Here is an 11,129-nt window from a genome sequence, read left to right as displayed (position 1 = left end):
TAGGAGAGACATGGATTCAAGTTGCTTTTGTGCTGTCTCCAGGGAAGATTTCTCAGGTCATTCTTAAATTTGGTAAAGATATTACAAATTGCTCCTGTCAAAACTGAACTTTTCTGCTGGAAAGAGTTGTTAAGTTGTAAATCATCACCCACCTAACAGTTGGTACACAGTAGTGCCTTCACAGATCAAACTTACCCATTATTCCTGTCAGATAGACACCATACAGAGATAAACCGGTTGTGGCAGCATTCCAAATTGTCCCAATGACAGCGTACAAAAGGATTGTGCCAAGATTTCCAAAGAACAATCTATTTGGCATAAAATATCCAGCATCCAAAACAATGGGGGGCAGCAAATAGAAGAAAAATACAGTTGGTGTCAGGGTGAAGGAGGCAATGTGATCTGCTGCCAATACAATGCCACCAAGGACGACACCGAGGACAATCAGCAGAGCACTTTCTGGAACCACACGAGTCACTTTGTGGGACAAGTGGAAAACTGCAAAGAAAAAGGAAAAAGATGAGTCCAAAATTAAACGGAGAAACAACTTGAGCAATGCCTGTTTTTAGCTGGCAGTTTTGACTTCACACAGACTTCTTGCTTTCATTGTTCTTAGACCCAAAAGCATGCATGAAATGCATGAGATACAGATGGTGTTAAAAGCCACTTACAGAATAAAATAAAGGCTGATTTTCAGATTTCACCCAGCATATTTTAACTTACATGAAAACAATATTCATTAACGTTTATTATCCTTTATTGGGTTATCTTCTCCATAAAGATCTCTTTAGAGAGAGATGGTGTTCTATGTAAAGCAGTAAGTGCAAGGCTGAAAAGAAATTGTGTAAGTGCTAGAAATATATGACTTTATGGTTTATTTTTCTATCTAAAAATACACATCTGACCTAAATAATTGTCTTTAAAGATGATCAGTGTGCTAACAGACGTACTGAAAGATGGGAGAAGAATGCTGAAAGAAGAACAAATTTCAAGACAAGTCCCTTTAGATTTATAAAGACTATTCTGATAATGTAGACTGCAGCAGGAGCAGACTGAAGCTCATATCGTGGGAGGTCCCTTTTGAGTCTTTTCCTCAAAACCTCTGTCATACAGGTTTCAGTTAATTCAGAGGCTTTCTGAGGGAATGGAAGATTTAGTGGTGCCTTCAAATATAGATATATTCATGCAAAATGGTTCTGCAACAGGCTACTTTCTTTTGTATAAAGTGCCATAAAATCTGTGTGTTACAGTAACATGTCAAATTTGTTAATAAAGTCTCCGGTATCAGTCTATGGTATCTGTCACAGAAAAAACATGTAATGGTATGATGTGGTAAAACTATTAATACAGCCAATAACCAGAGGGAGGGAATATTACTGAGTGTCATAAGTGAATTTAAAGAGACAGAAAGTCAGCACAACCAGACAGTAAAAACAGACTGTTCAAGGTGACAGAAACACAACCAAGACTGCAAATACGCGTAGCAACGTATATTTAAAGTGCACTTGTAAAGGTATCAGGTAAAAGGAAAAAGAAAGCAGAAAGAACAGAGTCAACTCTACAAAAACAGATGGAATATGAAATAGAAGGAAGTGGCAGAAGTGTTTGATAATAAGGAAACACAGATGATTTAACTGACTTTCTTGGGATTTCTGTGAGGTTGTTCTTCAGTTTATCTTAAGTAATGATGTGTCCCAGGTGATCTGAACCCTGAACCCACTCTGTGATACTGACCCACTAAATGCAACTTCACTTACATAGCTTTGTGTTGAAAATGTGAGTTTCACTTTAGCGAACTTTCTCCTAGTTTGAACATCAGCTTTGTTAAAGCTGTTACAATGCTAATGCAATTTTGCTCAAAACTAGTTTGGACAAGAACCCATCATTAAGATTTCCAGACTCTTAACCGTAGTGGAAGAATCTTTCCCATGATCATGCAGAGATCTTAGACCAGGTCACTTTACTGAAAGACCATTGTTTTTTTTCCCATCCAAGTATTTGTCTGAGTCAAACATTTACTAGTTAAAACCTTTAGGTTTTAAGGGCCCCATTCCTTAACTGTCTGCTTTTGTCTTGGCTGCATCTCTACAGTCAATGTTCGATGCATCACTCATCATTAAAACAGCCCCAAAACAACGTGGTTACTGTGAGCTGGATAACCTCCCTGTTCTCATCACAACAGAAAACATGAAAGGAAAAATTCCAGCAGCCTGCCTACACCAACAGTGAGCGTGAATGTAGATGCTCCTGAGCGTTCGTAGACAAGACTTGAAAATGAAGCCACGTTGGAACACAGCTAAAAAGTGGGATTAATAGAATAGCAATCAGTCATGAAAACAAACTGCCTTCAGTGAAGCTGACTAAACCACGCCAGTTTTCCATGTCATCTGTGCCATGTAATCAAGAGATGAATAACACTTCACAGAAACAAAGACTGTGGGTTTTCTCAGTTCATCTCTTCTCTTTGTCATGAAATCCATTGGGCTTGCATTAAGAAATTAAAAAAAAAAAGAGAGAAGAAATGAAATAAAGAAAAACAAACTGGCTACTCTTGCATGTGTATAAATTGCAGCATTTAAGTTCTCAAAAATCTTTCCTACTAGCCATTCTTGATTCCTTGAGTTTTCAGTCAGTGAATTATCAACTAATTTATCACCTCACGGAGTAGGGATTATCTCCTTATCCCTGAAAATGAATGTTGCTGAGCTAGTCTTACTAGCCAAAGTCTGTTTTTCCTACTCTCATGTTAGCAGATAAGCCATGACTACAAGATGTTAAAGTTAAAAATTTAAAATAAACTTGTGAAGACTTTTCAGAACTAGGGATTTGGGGGGGGAGGGGGGGTGGGGGTGGTGGAATCATGTCCAGCTAAAAATTTATATTCTGTAGAATTTTCCCCTTTACAACCAAAACCAGTTTTGAGTGCTGGGAAGCCAATCTGATTTTGGTTATAACATTGTCTTCACCTATAAATTGCATGTTCCCAGGGAATCAGCTCTATCATATCTATCTGTGTTCTCTTTAACTCAAATTGACTGATTATCTGTACCAGATTTCAATACTATCAGTAATAAATTCTTCCACTCTGTTAGTTTAGGGACGTGGGCCATGGACAGGAAAGTTATTGCATAAATGAGCCTCTAGAGAAGCTTCTTTTCATTATTGCATCTGGCCCAAGCAAAATCTGAAAACTAGACTCTCTTTGGTTTAAAAGTTAACTGCCTAGCTAGCTCTTCAGGCAGATAGCGTGCAATATGATTAGTAGAAACTTGTCTATAAAAATAGAAATGTACAAAAGGAAAATACCACAGTAGATGAAATTAAATAAAATAGCTTTAGACTAAGATGCACCTGAAACTTATATTGATGTTTGAGTTCATATTTGCACTTCCAATAATTGATGGGGGATTTTGGCTGTGTGCCTGAAATATACCTAATCAAGATTGTGCATTATCAGTAGTTATTACATGCATGAAAATTGATAGAGATTAATTTCAAATTCACTCCTTAATGTTTTTTTTTCACAATTCATTATCCTGAAGAGATGTTGCAAACTCACCTAATGATAGTACTTTCATTTTGTGAAGTTTGCCTTTTCTTGCCTAGAAGAGATCAAAAAATACTCCCACCAAATGAAGCATGTCCCTATGACAAAGTAGAACTGGAAACTTTGATTACATCTCAGTGTATAGCATGACTAGGTATTTCACCTGACTGAAGGGTAAAATATGATCCAACACAGTTTGAAAACTCCTAATGGACAAGGAGTTTTGTTTGATTCTGTTATGAAAGAAATTACAAATATCAGGAAGGATAGCATACAGTGCTGCTCAGATAAATCACTCTGCAAGGAGTCAAGAGAGAAAATTAAATCTATTTTCACTGCTGTTAATAGGGAAAAGTACATTAATATGTTTTAATGAGGAGAGGGAAAGGCTAAAGAAACAAATATTGTAGCCAGCCCACGGTGTTAAGAGAACAGTGCATAGGACAATTTTGTGATCTATAAATTTTAACATTTACCATTTTAACATTTACCATTTAGAATTCACTTATGTAAGTCTAGACGCAGTATTAATGAAAAAGTTAAACATGCCTTCCATCCAGTACATGCTGAGCCTAGTTTGAAAGTGGGTTGGAGTGGCTAGTGGGTAAATTGTGTTTAAATTCAGGCTGAGCATTGCTTAATTAGAAGCTTTCTACAAAATTAGGAAACAACTGCATGATATAAACATTCCGTGTGTTTTTTTCAGGTGTTTGTTTTGAGATCTACAAGAAGGGACTACGGCATTTAACCTATCTGATGAGAAAGACCTAACAAATCAGCAGTCTATGATTTGGTGGCTGGAAGCAGTTTCTTTTGAGTCAAAGAATGAAACATAATTTAAGAATTAAGCTGGGTTTTACGGCCTTTTAAAAATGCCATATTTAGTTAATTAGATGAAATTCTTCACTGAAATTTACAGCATTCAATGAATTCTATTCCTTCTAAGGCTGTCTGAGACTGTTTTGTGCAATGTGATTCAACAAAATAAAATTTTTCTCAGTTACTCAATGAAATGAAAGACTGGTTAAATAGCAAGGAAAAGAAATTTAAAAAGAATAAAGAAAAGATATTGTACAATTCATTAACAAGTAATGTGATATTTGCAGACAAAGAAAATTTTCTGAAGTAGAATTTTCACAAATTTCTTTCCAAATTATCTCTAACAAAACCTATTTTTAGTTAATACTGATTTTTACTTATCGAATGGAACATTTTAATGCCTTAGTTCTAGAGGGTTTTTTTGCTTTGCTTCCAGCTGAAATGAACAATTCAAGGTATATTTATCACTTTTTGAAAATATAGCACTATAAAAATGAAAATCTGAAGCTACCTGTTTAAAATGCTGCTAAATTTTAAGATTTATGCAGTCATTTCAACACTATTTCAAGTGAAAAATCATATTCCCATTAACATTGACAGTGTAAAATCAAGGCCCTGAAAACACATAAAAAATTTTTTTTCCAGTTATTATCACTGTTCCAATCCATCACAAAACCTACTGCACATGCACAGCACACAACATGTCATCCACAAAAATCAGGAACTGACTAACAATAATGACAGTAATTCTCTGCTGAGGTTTCTTTTCCATGTATCTTTGGATAAAATCCAAGGACTCACGAAATAATTTAGAAAAATTAAGAGATTCTCAGCCTTATAATTTCCATAGTTTCCATGAAAGCATAGATATGAATTGGCAAACATTTCTAAGCTCCTCCTATCACTGCTAGTGGGAGCTGTGTAGTCTACCATATGTATTTTTGTTAGTGGGTCAAATATCCACTGACAGTATGCAATTATTCTATTTTCCAGGTTTGAGTTTTCATTTTCATTTATTAAGTTGAAGTTATTGTACCAAATTAAGCCACGAGTGCTTGAAATTTGAGATCCAAGACTTGATTCTTCGTAACTGGTGAAAACCCTTCCACTGACCAAAGTGAGAGCAAAATCCTGCAAACTCCTTTGTGATCCTTTACTTTTCAGACATACCATTAATAGTATCTCCAAGGTAGTATATAATCAGATTTTTGTAACAGCACAACACAGAAATCTCTTAATAGAAGATATGATAAGTTCCACAGAAGAATATTCTGCCCAAAGGGAACTCTTTCTCCTAAACATCTTCCAGCAGTTGGACTCTGACTAGCAAGCATGAAATTTTTGTTCCTTATCTGCCTGTTCATGTTCTCCTTAGCATTATAATGAGGGAATTCCATTCAAAAACTGTTTAGCTCTGCCCTTTCTGCAACTCTTTCAGTGGTGTCTTCTGCAGATATGTTATTATTATTAAAAAAAAAAAAAAAATCCAAGAGCATACATTGCAAAAAATCTGCTTCATCTTGCTTGTATAATAGCTGAAAGTACATGAATAGGTCAGTTTGTGACCTAAGTTGTAGCAGCTGTAATCAGCTGCAGCTGGACATTAAAGTAGCTCAAAAGGCTCTGGAAAGTCTCTGTCAATTCCTATTGTATGGGTCTATCTGATTAAAAAATGGGCACATCCTCGCAAATACAACACAGAGCAAGCATTTTCAAGAAGGGATCATTTTGCTTCCACCATCCCTAGAAGGCATGCATGCCTGGACACTCTCTTGCTCCATAGCTCCATGATATCACTTTAAGATCAAATCTCTCCAGAAGTTTTGCTGATAAGTGTAATCTCTACTTACTCAGTTCTTTACTAAGGGAAAGTTTTTGATACAATTTCCTGTTTAATGAAGTTTGACCTATTTTTATTTCTCTTATCTTTTGTTATGGCTCCCTTCTCAACCGTCATGCCCACCTACTAGTCCTCTAATAAACCTCCTGGACTTGCTATCCTTGATTTCTTTAAACTCTTATGTCTTTCATTTTCTGCTTTATCCTTGTAACTCTTATTATTTTCACATGAGGCACCCAGTTTTTCATCTTTGTGCATTGACCTCTTTTTAAAGATCTCTTTCGTGAGTTGACTTCCCAAGTTTTGTGCATTACCAAACACCACGTTTCTTGCCTGCATAGCCGTAGGCATACCTTTCCACTAATAACACTTGCTTATGCAGCCTGCACAGAGTATCTAGGAATTTTAATTAGGACCATAAGTACTAGAAGAGCTATTCGGTTGTGTAGCCAGGCTTTCATTATCCCACCACCATTATTTAATGGTCCTCATCTCAGAAGATTTTTGCCCCAGCTAAGTCTGTGTGAAGGCACACCACCAGCCCTCATCGCAGAGTTAGGGACTTCATTCTAAATTCTAGCCTGTTCACAGCTATTTTATAGCCATTTTCCTTTGTGAGAGTGATATCAACTTTTTTAAATAGCTCATTTCCCCTACTGTTAATCTGTTCATGTCCTGTAATATAAGCACAGAGAAAAACATACGGTCTTTATTTGCTTGTGTTAAACTAAACTACTTATTTTCAGTCTTCAGCTCTCGGAGTTAACTTTTGTGGACTCAGAGCCATCAGAAATATAGACTGAATTCTGCATGAGTCATAGCAGAAGCAGGTCCAACAGCATTAATAATTTCCTATCACAATCTATAGTTCAGCTACATCCTGGATTCATTATCACACTGGTGACTCACAGTCACTGTGTATTCACTTTGTACAGATGTGCACCTCTCTTCTCATTCACCACCTCATGCCAATTCCTGTCAATGGCCCCTGAGTGAAACTGCCCACAGTATTACTGAACTTCAACCCTTCCCTAATCCTCAACTTTATATGGTTTTGCTTGTACCATAGCCAGATCTACATGAATACTGGTAATGCTTACAAAAACGTGTCATCGAAAACCTTCAGCAAGATGCCCCACCTCTTTGTGCAGTGGCAAATTAAAAAAAGAGCAAAACCAAAACCCTGCATAAGATCAGTCCAAAAGCTAAATTCTAGTGACTTCTTATGACCGGATAATAATCTTCTTATGGTTTCATACTTTTATCTCATCCTTTCCTTACCCACCCGGCCCTCTGCCTTATTAGTGGATGAACTTACGCCTAAATCAAGGGAAAAAAATCTTCTATTGTGTCCTAACAGGGATTCAGTTGAAGCAAGGATTCAAAGCATTAGGGAAACTGCATTTCTAGTCTGTCCAGGAAGTGTTTGAGCAGACTCGTCATAACTGAAGCTGATCATTATTACCTATATTTGCCTTTCTAATCTTTATCAACAAAGTGTGCTCAGGGTTTTTTTTTCCTGGTCAGGAGACTAATAGCATATTTTATAGTCCTTTAGATTCTGTTCTGCGGACCTTGCAACAACAGTATTCTGCAAGAACTGTGAATTGATGTTGCCATTTTGAATTGTTTATATACAAGTGGTAAAAAAACCCTAACACAAGAGTTTTTATGAATTTCTTGTAATCAATATTACTTCGGCAAATCCAAAATTATTTTATGAATCAGTACCTTATCCTTTTACCAAATCTAGCAAAAAATGAAAGATTTATTGAAAAAAACTTGGAGTTATTTTACATCTGAAGAAACTCAGTAGTATAATATACATGTATTGTGTAACAAGCTATAAAAACCATTTTTGGTATTGGATCTTGGGTACTGTCTTAAAATACACTACATGAATATGACTATTAATACTATTTATACCTGGTCTTGGACATCTTTTTCATAAGCAAGGTACAAAAGTCCTTCATGTTTAACTTGTTTAGATGAACTGGTTTGAGTTTGGTTTAATCCAGCTCAAGAAAGCTTGCTATTTATTTGTCACATATGTAATGTGACCACCATTTACAAAGCATACAGCATCGTAATGAGCTCATTAAGCGGGAGGTTTCAGGTCGCTGTTCTTTGGAGGCGAACCATTAACAAAGTATGTTAGCAATTAAAAATGCAACCGACATACAGGTCAATGTTCTCAGCTGATAGGTCGTAACATAATAAGATGGCCTCAAGTCAAATTCAAAGAAGTGTGTGAGTAAGCAACTATTACCGCTGCAAGCACTCAGGACATAATGAAGTTTAAACACTCAGGTACAGTTTATCATAATTATGCCAAATAGTTCTTTTTTGAAGGAGCAGTCCCACTGCAGTGCAAGTGTGGTAGCATTTGGCCCTTATGGAGCTGAACGGCACTGAAAGAAAAATGGGAACAGTCAAAAATAATATTTCAAAATGAGAGCAAAGTACACATTAGAAACACCTTGAAGTATAGTAGAGGATATAAAGCAGGACAGCAAAAGATTCTTAAAACTGCTTCGCTCCCTATCCAAAGGCATTAAAATTAAGTCCGAAAGACAGTCTTCTTGCTCAAGTTAATATTCCTCACAGATTGAACTCAGTTAAGGGTTACTATGAATTTTCTGTATTTAGGATGCTGTCAGTGCATAATATTCCATACTGAACACAAATATGAAGAAACACAGTCCAAGATGTTACATACTAGAACCACTCTATATACAAAAGAATAAAACCAGCATGTTTCTGTCATAACCTCTTCCCATTGCATGTTAAAGAGTCAGTAATAACTGTAAGCAGACTTAGTGCTTATTTTCTGATCTTTAAGGCAGTTATGACAAAAATTATTGTCTGAGGTCTAAAAATCCAGCTGATATTACAGCATAAAGTGAAAAAGCATTTAGGAGCATGAAAACAAGGTAGAATTTACTTTCTATTAATGGTCCATATTGCAACGGCTCCAGTTGTAAAGTTGTCTTCAAAATTCACTGAAATTTACTGAAGCATAGTGAAAGCAAACTTTTTATTTCAAAATACCAAATTTTTTTTCCTCTAACAAGAGTCAAATAAAGAAATGAGTTAACTGATTTCTCACTATGAATTTTAGATTTCTTTTTTTCTTTTAACCTTCATTTTAATATGATAAATTGATTGAAGTAAAGGTCTCCCTTTGGGAATATTTTGGCATTTGCTCCTACAGATAAAAAAAAACTGCAAAGAAATGGGATACTAGTAATATAGAAACAGTTGTTCTCGTGTCCTGATAAATTGTGCAAGGAATTACCAAAGTCTGAACACTAAAGAGAACAAGTTCTTCTCCCTGATTCATGTTTACTGTACAAAGAAGAAAAAGAAGATGATGAAGAAATAATTTAGTGAATACCAATACGGTATTGTGAATATGACCCCATACTATAAGGACTTCCTCTTCTTCCCCTGTACTGCTTCTAGCAAGGCATTGAATTGTTCCTGTTAAGAAGGGCAAGAGGGACGTAATTAAAGCCTAGGGGCTAGAGAGAATAGCTATTAAGGCTGCTCCAAGTCATGGCGTAGGAAAGCACCTTTTTTTCAAGCACTGGCAACATTCCTGTCCCCTTCATTCCGCTCTGGCAAGATTTTACTTCCTACAACTGCAATAGCATGGAATTACAGTGGAAGTATTCCTGAATCCAGCAGTAAAATAAGTAAGCATTAGGGTATTCAAATTTAGTAGTGATGCCCACAGACCCAAAAAAAAAAAAAAAAAAACCACAAAAAGAAACCCCAAAAAACCCCAAACAAACAAAAACCCCCAAACAAACAAAAAACCCCAACAACAACAACAAACCACCACAAATATCAAGTAGCTCTTGCTTAAAACTGAAAAAACCCTTAATTTTAGAGAACTAACAAAATGTGGTTGGCTAGTTTCTATTGAAAGTAAATACTATTGTGCACCCTGAAAAGCTTCAAAGTTCTTCCAGAGTCTTATGTGGGGGGAGAGTCTCATGTTGGAGGAGTCTCCAGCAGCTTGATAAGAGAAGAGTTTAATGATGGATTAGAACTCTTGTGTGTAATTTCAGAAACTCAAGTACGTTGTTTACATTTGGTGGGAATTTGGTCATCTCAGGTTTTCCAGATGAGATGTTTTTAAACACTTTTAAGCAAAACACTCACTCTTGACATAAGGCATCCAGAATGATGACAGAGAAGAGTCTTCTCCCAGTCTCAACATGACCCAACCATGTGTCCTTGCAGATCAGAAAGCCAATCACATCCCGGGCTGCATCATAAGAAGAGTGGCCAGAAGGTCACTGGGAGGTGATTCTGGCCCTCTGCTCTGTTCTAGTGAGACCCCACCTGGATGCAGCATCTGGGTCTGGAGTCCCCATGAGAAAAAAAGCATTGATCTGCTGGAGCAGGTCCAGAGGAGGGCCACCAAGTTGATCACAGGGCTGGAGCACCTCTCCTAGGAAGGCAGGCTGAGACAGTTGGGGCTGCTCAGTCTGGAAAAGAGACCTTATAGTGTCTTCTAGTACCTAAAGGGACACTACAAAAAAGGCTGGAAAGGGACTTTTCAGATGGACACGTAGTGACAGGACAAGGGGGGATGGCCTTAAGCTGAAGTAGAGTCGGTTTATATTAGATATTAGGAAGAAATTCTTTGCTGTAAGTGTGGTAAGGCACTGAAACAGGTTGCCAGTGAAACAGGAGTTTGTGGACTCCCCGTCTCCAGAGGTGTTCAGGCTGGATGGGTAACTGGGTCTAGTGGAAAATGTGCCTGCCCATGGCAGGGATGTTGGAAGTAGATGGTCTCTAAGGCCCCTTCTAACCAAACCATTCTGTGATTTGATGATTCTCTGATTTTTAAAGGCCTGTGAAAGTTCTTCAGTGAATGATTCCAAAGTCAGAAAATGTCCAAAATGTGAT

The 11,129-nt window shown here is 36.9% G+C and overlaps 1 protein-coding gene across 1 annotated transcript in view; it reads right to left on the bottom strand.

Annotated features, from left to right (window-relative positions):
- SLC9A3 (solute carrier family 9 member A3) overlaps positions 1-11,129 on the bottom strand; it is a 56,695-nt gene that overhangs the window by 31,420 nt on the left and 14,146 nt on the right. Inside the window, exon 2 of the mRNA XM_027896352.1 lies at positions 196-498. Coding sequence (XP_027752153.1) covers positions 196-498 — 303 coding nt within the window. The remainder of the gene's footprint in view (positions 1-195; positions 499-11,129) is intronic.

The sequence above is a fragment of the Empidonax traillii genome, unplaced genomic scaffold, assembly GCF_003031625.1.
Source record: "Empidonax traillii isolate 1590-97213 ecotype Southwest subspecies unplaced genomic scaffold, ASM303162v1 scaffold494:size460735, whole genome shotgun sequence".
NCBI lineage: Eukaryota > Metazoa > Chordata > Aves > Passeriformes > Tyrannidae > Empidonax > Empidonax traillii.
This window is presented reverse-complemented; position numbering and strand designations above follow the sequence as displayed.